The sequence below is a fragment of the Capricornis sumatraensis genome, chromosome 2 (genome assembly GCF_032405125.1).
Source record: "Capricornis sumatraensis isolate serow.1 chromosome 2, serow.2, whole genome shotgun sequence".
NCBI lineage: Eukaryota > Metazoa > Chordata > Mammalia > Artiodactyla > Bovidae > Capricornis > Capricornis sumatraensis.
The window spans coordinates 136,182,995-136,195,983 of record NC_091070.1 but is presented as its reverse complement, the minus strand read 5'-3'; the positions used below and the strand labels follow the sequence as shown (position 1 = coordinate 136,195,983).

General features: G+C 40.4%; 1 protein-coding gene across 2 annotated transcripts in view; it reads right to left on the bottom strand.

Moving 5' to 3' along the window:
* LOC138074573 (mitochondrial adenyl nucleotide antiporter SLC25A24) overlaps nucleotides 1-12,762 on the bottom strand; it is a 58,430-nt gene extending 45,668 nt beyond the window's left edge. Inside the window, exons 1-2 of one of the 2 annotated variants that reach the window (XM_068966749.1) lie at nucleotides 12,517-12,762; nucleotides 1,166-1,292 (exon numbers count right to left, since the gene is read on the bottom strand). In XM_068966749.1, coding sequence (XP_068822850.1) covers nucleotides 1,166-1,292; nucleotides 12,517-12,699 — 310 coding nt within the window. In that variant the 5' untranslated portion in view covers nucleotides 12,700-12,762. Of the gene's footprint in view, nucleotides 1-1,165; nucleotides 1,293-7,045; nucleotides 7,166-12,516 lie in introns of those variants that run through there. The other variant, XM_068966750.1, reaches the window with a different exon arrangement.
* Between the last annotated feature and the right edge of the window lie 227 nt (nucleotides 12,763-12,989).

Sequence of the window (12,989 nt, the reverse complement as noted above, 5' to 3'; positions counted from 1 at the left end):
CAAAGAGTCATACATGACTGAGACGTTCACTTTCACTTTTCAGCAAACTATAACCTTCTGGCCAAATAAGGCCAGTTGCCTGCTTTTACAAATAAAGTTTTATTGGTACACAGCTATGCCCACTCATTTACATATTATCTAAGGCTGTTTCCGCAGGGTAACAACAGAGATGAGTGCCTGCAACTGAGATCATATGGCTCACTAGGCTAAATATTTCCTATCTGGCCTTTTATTTAAAAAAAAAAAAGTTTGCCTACCCTGGTATGAACCATATTTTCTGTTTATTTGTTTAACTTGTTTCTTGAATAATAAATCTGTGAATGAAATGGCCTCAACCACTTATACATAGGGAGGGGTCTGAAGCTACATTATATATTTTTAAAATAAACTCCCTCTTCTTATCAAAGGTTGCCTCTGGTGATAAGAGTTTGATAGCTGCTTCCTTTCTCCTACTGTGGCCCTTGCTTTTTGCTCTACATGACTGGGACTCTATCTCCAAGCTATTAATAAATAGAAAAACGATAATCCCAATCAGAAGGTATATATTTAAATATCTATCTGCTATTTTCTTTTCTAACTTTCATAATCAGAGAGTATCTTCTCTGATCACAGGTAATTCTTTCAAAAAGACTTATCAAATATAAGATAATCTGAAAGTTGTTTAAAGTTTAGAATATAAAACACTTGTGAAAGTGAAGTCACTCAGTTGTGTCTGACTCTTTGCAACCTCGTGGACTGTAGCCCACCAGGCTCTTCCATCCATGGGATTCTCCAGGCAAGAATACTGGAGTGGGTTGCCATTTCCTTCTCCAGGGAAAACACTTGTGCTTAGTATGAATAAAAATAAATCTCTCTTGCTCAGAGAGCAAGAAAACATAATTGTTATTTTTAAACCACAACTTTAAGTCAAATCAGTATAAGGTTCCATAATTAATATTTTACAAAAGGCCCTACTCACAGTTTATGATTCATTGGACAAAACTACACATAACTTTTCCCCACTAAAAACATTCTATATAAAAATCATATACTAAGGAAAACAAATATTAACATAAGCAATAATTATCATCTTAAAAAGACAGACTAAAATATACATTCTTTTAGACTTTTGGAAGCATAGAAGTGCTTCTTCATAGCTGTTGATAAACAGAAAATAAAGACAAACCATCATTATTTTTGTCCAAACTCTTAAATGCCAATTTCATTTTTTTCTCATGGTCTTTAAGGTACTTCATAAATTCTTCAAAATCCAGCTTCCCATCTTTGTTGACATCACCAGTAGTGAAAATTTTCTATAAAAAAGAAAAAAATTAGAGATATTTTATATGGGTTAAAAATACTGAATTTTTTGTACAAAAACTTTAAGCAAATTGGCTATTTTCCTATTAAGAAATGTATTTTATAAATTCTAAGATAGAAGACAAAATCTTGACCTAAATTTAAATGTTTAAAATAGTCTTTTTCCCTTTGAATTCCCGAAATTACATGACCTTTTCCTAAAGATGATCCTTATAAAAAGCTGTCTATCAAATTGTCTCTATCAAGAAAAATCATTTGTTTTGAGAAATATTATTTCATAAACAATAATATACATACACTCTCTCTCTCTCTCTCTCTCTCTCTATATATATATATATATATATATATATAATGTTCAGTTCAGTTCAGTCGCTTAGTTATGTCCGACTATTTACGACCCCATGAATCTCAGCACGCCAGGCATCCCTGTCCATCACCAACTCCTGGAGTTTACCCAAACTCATGTCCATAGAGTCGGTGATGCCATCCAGCCATCTCATCCTCTGTCATCCCCTTCTCCTCCTGCCCCCAGTCTCTCCCAGCATCAGGGTCTTTTCCAATGTATATGGATACAATAATATAATATGTATACTATGTATATAATTATATGAATACAACACAAGATGGATACTATATATTCACATATAATACTATAATATGTATACACATAACACTATATATGGACACACATATATACAAAAGATAAATGTATACCAGTAATGTAGGGTTAGGTTAACATGCTTTTTTTTTTTAATCCTATAATTTACCACAGTAACAGAATAAAAAAGTGATATGATCACCCTAGTAAATGTGGAAAAATTTTTGATGGATTCTACATCATTATGACTAAAAATTCTGAGCAAACTAAAAACTCTGAGTAGTGCTTCCTCAAACTAATAAAGAGTATCTACAAAGAATTCTGGTCTTTTTTGTTTAAACTAGTATCAGTAGAATTCTCTTATCTGAAACCTAAATAGTCTTGATTCAAATGCCACCAATCATTACATTTTAAAAGCAAATACATTTTATTGTCACTAAAAAATAACTATTAATCTTTAATTACTTTCAAAATTAGATTAAGGATGATTTTCACCTAGAAATTATTTTCTGATTACTCAATACATACACTGAGATTTGCACTTGTGTCTTGGCTCAGAGGCAGGAAGAAGAGTGAGAAACTTTATAGTAGGAAAAAAGGAGTTTCCCAGTGTGCCCTGACTGGAGACTGCTGGTCTGGGAAAACTTCTGGATTTAAGTGGATCACCCTGTGTGATTGGTTGGGGGACATATTTAGCTCTCTCTGGTTAGTCCTAAATTGGAAGCAGGGACAAAAATAGGGGAAACTGTCAGTGATCAATCAATTCCTGGCCATTTGGGGCTGTTACCTAAGTCATTGTTTAGCTTCTTGGACTGTCACCAGAGATAGCATTCCCTGAAATAAAAGGTTTTGTGTGGTTACTGTATTGCTATAAAGAGCAATATCTCATAGGAACCTGGAATGTGAGGTCCATGAATCAAGGCAAATTGGAAGTGAAAAAACAGGAGATGGCAAGAGTGAACATTGACATTTTAGGAATCAGTGAAATAAAATGGACTGCACTGGGTGAATTTAACTCAGATGAGCATTATATATACTACTATGGGCAAGAATGCCTTAGAAGAAATGTATTAACCATCATAGTCAACAAAAGGGTCTGAAATGCAGTACTTAGATGCAGTCTCAAAAATGCCAAAAATGATCTCTGCTTGTTTCCAAGGCAAGCCATTCAATATCATGGTAATCCAAGTCTATGCCCAGACCAGTAATACTGAAAAGCTGAAGTTGAACAGTTCTGTGAAGACCTACAATACCTTCTAGAATTAACACCAAAAAAAGATGTCCTTTTCATTATAGGGGACTGGAATGCAAACGCAGGAGTCAAGAAACACCTGGAGTAACAGGCAAATTTGGCCTTGGAATATGGAATGAAGCAGGGCAAAGGCTGATAGAGTTCTGCTAAGAAAACGCACAGGTCATAGCAAACACCCTCTTCCAACAACACAAGAGAAGACTCTACACATGGACATCACCAGATGGTCAACACTGAAATCAGATAGATTTCACATCTATCAGAAAGAGAGATTCATTGCAGCCAAAGATGGAGAAGCTCTATACAGTCAGCAAAAACAATACCGGGAGCTGACTGTAGCTGTCTCTCAAATCATGAACTCCTTAGAACTCACTAGACCATTCAGGTATGACCTAAATCAAATCCCTAATGGTTATACATTGGAAGTGAGAAACAGATTTAAGGGACTAGATCTGATAGACAGAGTACCTGATGAACTATGGACAGAGGTTCATGACATTGTAGAAGAGACAGAGAGCAAGACCACCCCCAAGAAAAAGAAATGCAAAAAAAGCAAAATGGCTGTCTGAGGGGGCCTTACAAGTAGCTGTGAAAACAAGAGAAGCAAAAACCAAAGGAGAAAAGGAGAGATATACCCATCTGAATGCAGAGTTCCAAAGAATAGCAAGAAGCAATAAAAAAAAAAAGCCTTCCTCAGCGATCAGTGAAAAGAAATAGAGGAAAACAACAGAATGGGAAAGACTAGAGATCTCTTCAAGAAAATTAGAGATAGCAAGGGAACATTTTATGCAAAGATGGGCTCAATAAAGGACAGAAATGGTATGGACCTAACAGAAGCAGATATTAAGAAGAGGTGGCAAGAATACACAGAAGAACTATACAAAAAAGATCTTCACAACCCAGAATCATGATGGTGTGATCACTCACCTAGAGCCAGACATCCTGGAATGTGAAGTCAAGTGGACCTTAGCAAGCATCACTATGAACAAAGCTGGTGGAGGTGATGGAATTCCATGTGAGCTATTTCAAATCCTGAAAGGTGATGCTGTGAAAGTGCTGCACTCAACATGCCAGCAAATGTGGAAAACTCAGCAGTGGCCACAGGACTGGAAAAGGTCAGTTTTCATTCCAATCTCAAAGAAAGGCAATGCCAAAGAATGCTCAAACTACCACACAATTACACTCATCTCACACACTAGTACAGTAATGCTCAAAATTATCCAAGCCAGGCTCAACAATACGTGAACTGTGAACTTCCAGATATTCAAGCTGGATTTAGAAAAGGCAGAGAAACCAGAGATCAAGTTGCCAAAATCCACTGGATCATTGAAAAAGCAAGAGAGTTTCAGAAAAACATCTATTTCTGCTTTATTGACTATGCCAAAGCCTTTGACTGTATGGATCACAAAAAATTGTGGAAAATTCTGAAAGAGATGGGAATATCAGACCACCTGATCTGCCTCTGGAGAAACCTATACGCAGGTCAGGAAGCAACAGTTAGAACTGGACATGGAACAACAGACTGGTTCCAAATAGGAAAAGGAGAATGTCAAGGCTGTACATTGCCACCCTCCTTATTTAACTTCTATGCAGAGTACATCATGAGAAACACTGGGCTGGAGGAAGCACAAGCTGGAATCAAGATTGCCAGGAGAAATATCAATCACCTCAGATATGCAGATGACACCACCCTTATGGCAGAAAGCAAAGAAGAACTAAAGAGCCTTTTGATGAAAGTGAAAGAGAAGAGTGAAAGAGTTGGCTTAAAGTTCAACATTTAGAAAACGAAGATCATGGCATCTAGTCCCATTACTTCATGGCAAATAGATGGGGAAACAGTGGAAACAGTGGCAGACTTTATTTTGGGGGCTCCAAAAGCACTGCAGATGGTGATTGTAGCCATGAAATTAAAAGACGCTTACTCCTTGGAAGTAAAGTTATGACCAACCTAGACACCATATTAAAAAGCAGAGTCATTACTTTGCCAACAAAGGTCCGTCCAGTCAAGGCTATGGTTTTTCTAGTAGTCATGTAGGGACATGAGAGTTGGACTATAAAGAAAGCCGATCACCGAAGAGTTTATGCTTCTGAATGGTAGTGCTGGAGAAGACTCTTGAGAGTCCCTTGGACTGCAAGGACATCCAACCTGTCCATTCTAAAGGAAATCAGTCCTGAATGTTCATTGGAAGGACTGCTGTTGAAGCTGAAACTCCAATACTTTGGCCACCTGATGTGAAGAGCTGACTCAGTTGAAAAGACCCTGATGCTGCGAAAGATTGAAGGCGAGAGGAGATGGGCACAACAGAGGATGAGATGGTTGGATGGCATCACCAACTCAATGGACATGAGTTTGAGTAAACTCTGGGAGGTGGTGATGGATAGGGAGGCCTGGCGTGCTGCAGTCCATAGGGTCGCTAAGAGTTGGACATGACTGAGTGACTGAACTGAACTGATGTGGTTACTGCAGAGTCCACTGGAGTTTTGATACGTAAGCCCTCATCAGCATCAAAAAGCCTTTTTATATGGCTCACACCATCTATTACCAAGAACAACAACAAACAAACAAACAAAATTTTTGTTTTGATAAAGAAGTAAAGTGTTTCAAAGACTGAACCTGTTTATGGCATAATCTAGAATTTCTTATGAAAGGTTAGTTTATTCCTAATAAATAAATAAAAGTCACACTTGAAAATCTAAGTACAAGAGAAGCTTTAAAAAAGCATTAAGGGCAATAGGTTTAAAAAGAAAAACATAAAAATCCAAGTGCAATTTACAGAGAGAATATTTTCGACTGGACTGGTCTATAGACAACATGCAGTCCAGGCCTCTGATGTTACAAATGAAGAAATCAAGACACAGTGCTTGGCACATAAAATGTGCTCAAAATACAACTGGTCAATGACTGAATGGATGATTAAAATATAGACTTCCAAAGTTCACACAGCTTATAAGAAGAAGAGTTTTACCAAATCTTAACATGACAGAACTCAACTGACAGTTTTTTGAGGATGAAGTGCCAATTTTTCAAATGAATTTGCCAATCTTTACCTCTCATGGATCTCCCAGTCTTCTGAGTTAAACATCCAAAGAGCAAATATTATTGGAAAACAATAATTATACTCAATAATAACTTCCAAACAGAAAATTACTTGGAAATAACAGAAATGCATGTGGCATCACATACTGAGAAGGATCCTCTAACCTAGGTTGCTGGGGGAAAGATCTGCAAAGCAAACAATGCCCAAGCTCATTTTTAAAAGTCTGATGATTAAAGCAAGTTATAAGGACATATTGGCTTGGGTGAGACCCCAAGACTACAAGCCATTCAGACTGATTGTCCTCCTTCAAAGTCCAATATTAGAGAAGTTTCAACTACCACACAACTCTCAAAACACACACATAGTGATTATGCCAGTTCCCTAAAGAGGGGAGGGAGCATTCTTGGGGTTGATGCTCATAGGCTACTAATAACATGTGAGTACCTTGAACAAGGTGACTCCAAAAACCAGTCTGCATCCAATATCTTGAGAGCAATTTGAATTCAGAAGCCCGAGTTCATCTCTAGTTAGTTATTTCGTCTCAGGACTTGCCTTGAAGTCTTTTTCCTTCCCTGGATACTTTTGGAACACTTAATAATGATTAGTTATTGTATTCCTTACTATATTCCTAAATTATCATATTAGAGCCAGGGAGGAAACTGAGAAAAATGCTTGAGAAGACCATTAGTAACATTGTTATTCTTCCTACAGTAACGTTGGTAATTGACCTGAAAACTACACTGGCAGCCCAGATCAAGTTTAGGAACCTGTAAATTTGACCGTAGGCTTCTCTGCCCAAGGCTCCGCCAGAACTCTCAGGCCCAACATCTCTCCGATCACAGCCCCTCTGAAGCCCACCTTCTCTCCATCCTGAACGACCCCTACACCCTGCAGGCCTTCCTGAAGCTCAAAGATGTCCAGGGTCCCGTCTTCATTATGGTCTAGGTGAGAAAACAGTTTTTCATAGGAGGCGTCCATTTGGGATGTCTCTGGCGAGAGAAGCGACTAGAGTGGTCCACGCTGTAACCCTGTGAGTCTCGAGGTGAATGTGAAAGGCAAGATGGCAATCTCTGCCCACCGCAGGCCGAGATGGAAGAGACCTGAAGTAGCAGCTGTCTCTCTGCTACCAAAGCCAAAGCCCTTCTGCCAGGTACAGAACAGGAAGGCGACCGTGCAGGCAACGGCTCCAGAGCAGAGGCACACGGTGCACGTAGAAGGGGGGCCAGATCTGGCGTGCGAGGTCGCTGAGTTCCCGCCTCACCCCCTGATCATCCAATCAGAAAGCCTGTTTCCACCTCACTCCAGAGAGTCTTTTCTCCAGAAGCTTCCTGAAAGACTTCTGCACAGGTCTGTCTCTAAAGGTAGAACTTCTTTTTAGAGAAAAGTGGGTAGGGGAATTTTGAGACATGGACTGTGTGGTCCACCTTTTTTTTCTTTAAGTTGTTTAATCACACTTTTTAAGACTTCTTCTAAGGTTAAGGAACTTGGGAATCCTTGTAACGATGCTAGGAACCTGAATGAAAATTGGCCAGCATGGGCCTTTCCTTCTGTGATCACCCCCACGCCCCTACGCCAGGTCATTATCTTCACTGGGTTTCTGCAGTGGCTCCAGAACAAATATGAAATTCTTTGAGCTGCTTACCTTCCAGCTCTTGGTAATCCTCTCAGCTGTAAGAGTCCTATGCCTCTTATGATTCTAAGTCTCTCCTGAGAAAGTTACAGTAAGAGAAGAGTTTGTGCCTGTGAATACATGGCAGGCAACTTAAGTTTTAAAACTGTCCATGACTTCAGAGGCCAACTGAACACAACTGTTAGATCAGTTAGCTGTGAACATGGGTACAGGAATATCTTCATATGCTACACAGTCTGCCCCATTTCCCCTTCCCCTATTAATAAAAGAATTACTACTAAATGGTGCCACGATTTGAGGAGAAATAAAAAATAATCTGTAAAAATCTGTATTAAAAAAGTCAAGATCTTCCTTTTTTCATTATGTTGCCTTATTCATTCTAAATCTAGATTTTTTTGTTTGTTTGTTTGGTCCTATACTATTACAAAGCTTTCCAAGCCTAAACTGAATCAAAATAAGAACTTCCAGGTAAAATTGCTGACTCTTCATCAGTTTATTTTTCTGATTTCCACTTCAGTAAATTAAAATTCAGATTATTTCTTCTCCTCTTTGATGTTCTGAATTTTTTTCCTCAGAGTATCTCAAAAGATATCCAAATATTAATATCCTTTTAGAATGTTTTAATGTGGCCTTTGATGAAAAACAAGGAGGAGGAGGAAGGGCAGAAGGAAGAAAAGGAGAGGGAGGAGGGGAGGGGAAGGGGGAAAGGGAAGAGGGATATTCTAAGAAAAAAAAGCAGACAGAATTACTAGATTCTTATGGGAATATTAGTAATAACTACTGTATTTCCTTGTTTCTCATACTACCTTCTACAAACAATTCCTGAACCCCAGAAGAACTTAATGTGAATTTTATCTCTTCTAAAACATTAATTGCATAATGAGGCAATTTGGAAACATGTAAAGGCAGGGTCAATCAGAAGGAGAAACTGTAGCGCATTCACTTCTGGCCTGTGTGTCAGGCACTGTGCCCGGGGGCTCACTGGAAGGACTGATGCTGAAGCTGAAACTCCAGTACTTTGGCCACCTCATGCGGAGAGTTGACTCATTGGAAAAGACCCTGATGCTTGGAGGGATTGGGGGCAGGAGGAGAAGGGGACGACAGAGGATGAGATGGCTGGATGGCATCACCGACTCGATGGACATGAGTTTGAATGAACTCTGGGAGTTGGTGATGGACAGGGAGGCCTGGCGTGCTGTGATTCATGGGGTCACAAAGAGTCGGACATTACTGAGCAACTGAACTGAACTGAACTGATGCTACAAGGGTAGGCAAGAAACCATAAAAAGAGCAATTCACCAAGAAGATATAACAATGCTAAATCTGAATTCACCAGTAGTACAGTCCACTGCTGCTAAGTCACTTCAGTCGTGTCCGACTCTGTGCGACCCCATAGACGGCAGCCCACCAGGCTCCCCGTCCCTGGGATTCTCCTGGCAAGAACACTGGAGTGGGTGTACAGTCCACTATAGTCTATTTTTAAACTATAAAAGGGGGAAACTGACAAAATTATAAAGTTGGCAAATCTACAGAGATTCTGACACTTCTTTTTAATAGTGACTATAAAAACAGTATTAGATATTTAAAGCCTATAATTAGTTGATTATTTATTAGGTACCAGGTATTATTCTAAGTATTTAACATATTTTAATTCATTTATACTTCACAATAATTCTATGAAATAAGTACTGATATCACCTCTGTCACAGATGTGGAAACTGAGGCCAGAGAGATTTTAAAATTTGCCCCAAAGTTACCAAGTAAGTAGCACAATCGTGATTTAAACCCAGATAGTTTGGCTAGACTTTTCTTACAAGTTCATCTATGTGTGCAAAAAGATGTTTGTCTAGCAAAACTATGGAAACAAAAGATCAGTGGTTGGGGGTGGGAATGAATAGGCAGAGCACAGAGGACTTTTAGGGCAGTAATAGCACTCTATATATGATATTATAATAATGAATGCATGTCATTATACATTTGTCCAAACCCATAGAATATACAATACCAAGAGTGAACCCTAAAGTAAGCTATGAACTTAAAGTGATAATGATGTGTCAATGTAGGTTCATCCTTGGTAAAAAAAAAAAAAAAAAAAAGTACCACTCTGTTAAATGATGTTGACAGTGGGGGAGGCTTATGTATGTGATGTCTAGGGGCAGAGGGTGTATGGGAAATCTCTGTACCTTCCTCTCAATTTTGCTGTAAACTAAAAACTGCTCTAAAAAATACTTTTATATATTTATCTTATCTTATACAGCATTTCGGAGAAGGCAATGGCACCCCACTCCAGTACTCTTGCCTGGAAAATCCCATGGACAGGGGAGCCTGGTAGGCTGCAGTCCATGGGGTCGCTAAGAGCCAGGCACGACTGAAGTGACTTAGCAGCAGCAGCATACAGCATTTCTGGGCATCTTACAACAGGAGAACTTTTGGTTTTCTGTCCTATATATGCTGGAAATAAAACCATTAACAACTGCTTTACAGTTGAATATTTAATTGATTAATTTTTAATAACCAACTTTTAATTATTTCAAATGAGCCACTGCCTTGTTTAGGGTATTTCAAATCACAAGCCTTACATCTTTTTGTATCACTGTGCTTAGATCATGAGACATGATCCTCATCTTCAGGATGTTTGGTATTAGTGGAGGACACAGTCAATAAATAAAAATACCTTTTGGAGAGACCAGTGATGAACTCGTCTATAGAGGGTGGTCCGGAAAAGCTCATCCCAGAGAGATGATATTTAATTTTTTTTTAATCCTCTATTTTTTCCAATCATAAAAATAATAATGTATGATCATTTTAAAAAACTGAAATAATACAAAAATTATGAAGAAGAAAGTAAAAAGGTAATTTAACTCCTACCATCCAAAAGCAATCATTATTACACTTTTATTGAAGAATCAAAAAAGAGTACTGAGAATAGTTAATATCTGGCGTGAGCACAGATGGTGATAGTATGTATATGTATGTGTGTGTAAAATATATTTTATGTATATGTATAAGATACATATATTAGGTATGTGACAAATACATGCCATCCTGTTATATAGATTTGCATACACATAGTTTTACACAACTTATTTTATAATATATTCTTATAGAAATTTTAGAAAACTGAAGACATTTTTTACTCCTGAGTTCTCTCTTTTTCTTAAGCAGTCTTGCCAGAGGTTTTATCTATTTTATTCATACTTTCCAAGAACCAACAAAGAAAGCATATATTTTGAAATCTAAAGCACACATTTAAATAATTCATGGGTCAGGGATGAAATCATATTGGACATTAGAAAACACTAGGAGCTAAGTTACGACAAAAATACAAACTTATGGGATGAGACGAAAAAAGTGATCAAAGGGATATTGTAGCTCAAAATGGGCTTCCCTGGTGGCTCAGATGGTAAAGAATCTGCCTGCAATGCAGAAGACCCAGGTTCGACCCCTGGGTCAGGACGATTCCCTGGAGAAGGGAATAGCAACCCACTCCTGTATTCTTGCTTGGAGAATTCCATGGACAGAGGAGCCTGGCAGGGTACAGTCCATGCGGTCACAAAGAGTCAGTGACTGAATCAAACATTCAACTCAAGAAATCAGAAAAGGGGCAAATGAGTAAACCTAAAGAAAGTAGAAAGAAATAAACAAAAGCTAACGGGAGAAAATTTAAAAACAGACAGTCAGCGAAAAATACCACAGTTGGCCGCGACAGGGAGGAGGACTGGCAAGAAAAAAAGATTTGGTGAGATTGAAGGTGGGAGGAAGAAGAAAACAACTAGAGATACAGTCAGAACTTCTTTAAAACCCTAAGTGAATCTAAGTATTATGAACCTCAGACAAAACGGGCAGTTTCCTAAAAGTTGTAGCTTACTAAATCTGACTCAAGAAGAAACAGCCACTTGAAGAGACCTGTAACTGCTACAGGCATTGGATGAGGAGCTTAAAATACTACTGTAAAACAGTTGTCGGCTCTCAGAACGTATTCACTTTCCCTCTCGGGATAGAGAATGCCAAAGTGTCCTCTCACGTTTCAGGGGGGCTGGAGCGGTTCCAAATATCTCCGCCCTGCTTACAGGAGCTGCTCTCAGGCTCACAATTATGACTCAGAGAAGCCGAAATTGCTCAGACGACGGGCCAACCCTTCAGGTCAACTTGTGGACTTTGGGTATTAAGAATGTCTTAAACAATGGAATGTTGCCTCTCCTCCTCAACGGGAAGTTGGGAGGGAAATACGATGGTTTCTCAAACAGTTCTAAAACTGCAAGATGTCTGGTGTAAGAAAGCTGCTTCGAAGAGAGATACAAAATGTGAGCCTTTTTACACAATTTGGAGCCACTGAAGTGTGAGAGCTAAAAAAAAAAAAAAAACCTTCATTAAATGTGTGCAGAGGCTGAGAGCTACAAAAAGGGAGTGGAGGGGTACCAAAAGTATTGGGCACAGGATTTTGAACTGTTAAGAGCGAGCTAGAGCACTGCCGCACTCATTTGTCTGGAAAAACACCAGTAGCCTTTCAGATCTCGACGAGCATCCGTTCCGGAGTACCTGGCCGCGGTCCCCATCCCCGAGCTTCTGAACCATTCGCGGGCTGGCCGCCTCAAGTCCGGCCTCTTCCTGCAGAGCAGCGGGCCGCCGCCTTAGTCCTGGAGCACCCAGAGTCCCTGCAGCCCTCCCGGCCCTCGGGCCGCGCCCCGCAGGGACCCACCTCCTCGGCGTCCTGGCCCAGGGGGATGCCCAAGCTTTTGAGCCCCTCCTGCAGCTCGCTGATGTCCACCACGCCGTCCCCGTTGCGGTCCAGTTTCTGAAAGAGGGTCTCGTAGCGCGTCGGCGGCTCCACGTCCTGGCAGGCCGCCGTGGGCAGCACGAAGCCCCGCAGCCAGCGCAGCATGGTCCCGGAGGTGCTGGCCCGCCCAGCCGAGGGAGCTCAGGGGGGGCAAGGCCTGGCGGCTAAGGGACTGCCACTTGCAGTCCGACGAGCCGAGACCCTACGAGCCGCCTCGGCGCACAGGGAGTGGCCGCTCTCGCTGCGGCTCTGGGAGGAGCTCGCTGGCGCCGGCCTCCCCGAGAAGCGCGGGGGACGGGCCAGGCGCAGCCTGGGACCGGCAGGAAGTGCAAAGGCTGCGGGGGTGGGGCCCGGGAGGGGCCCTGGGACCCGGAGAGTGAGCACTGCTCCATCTG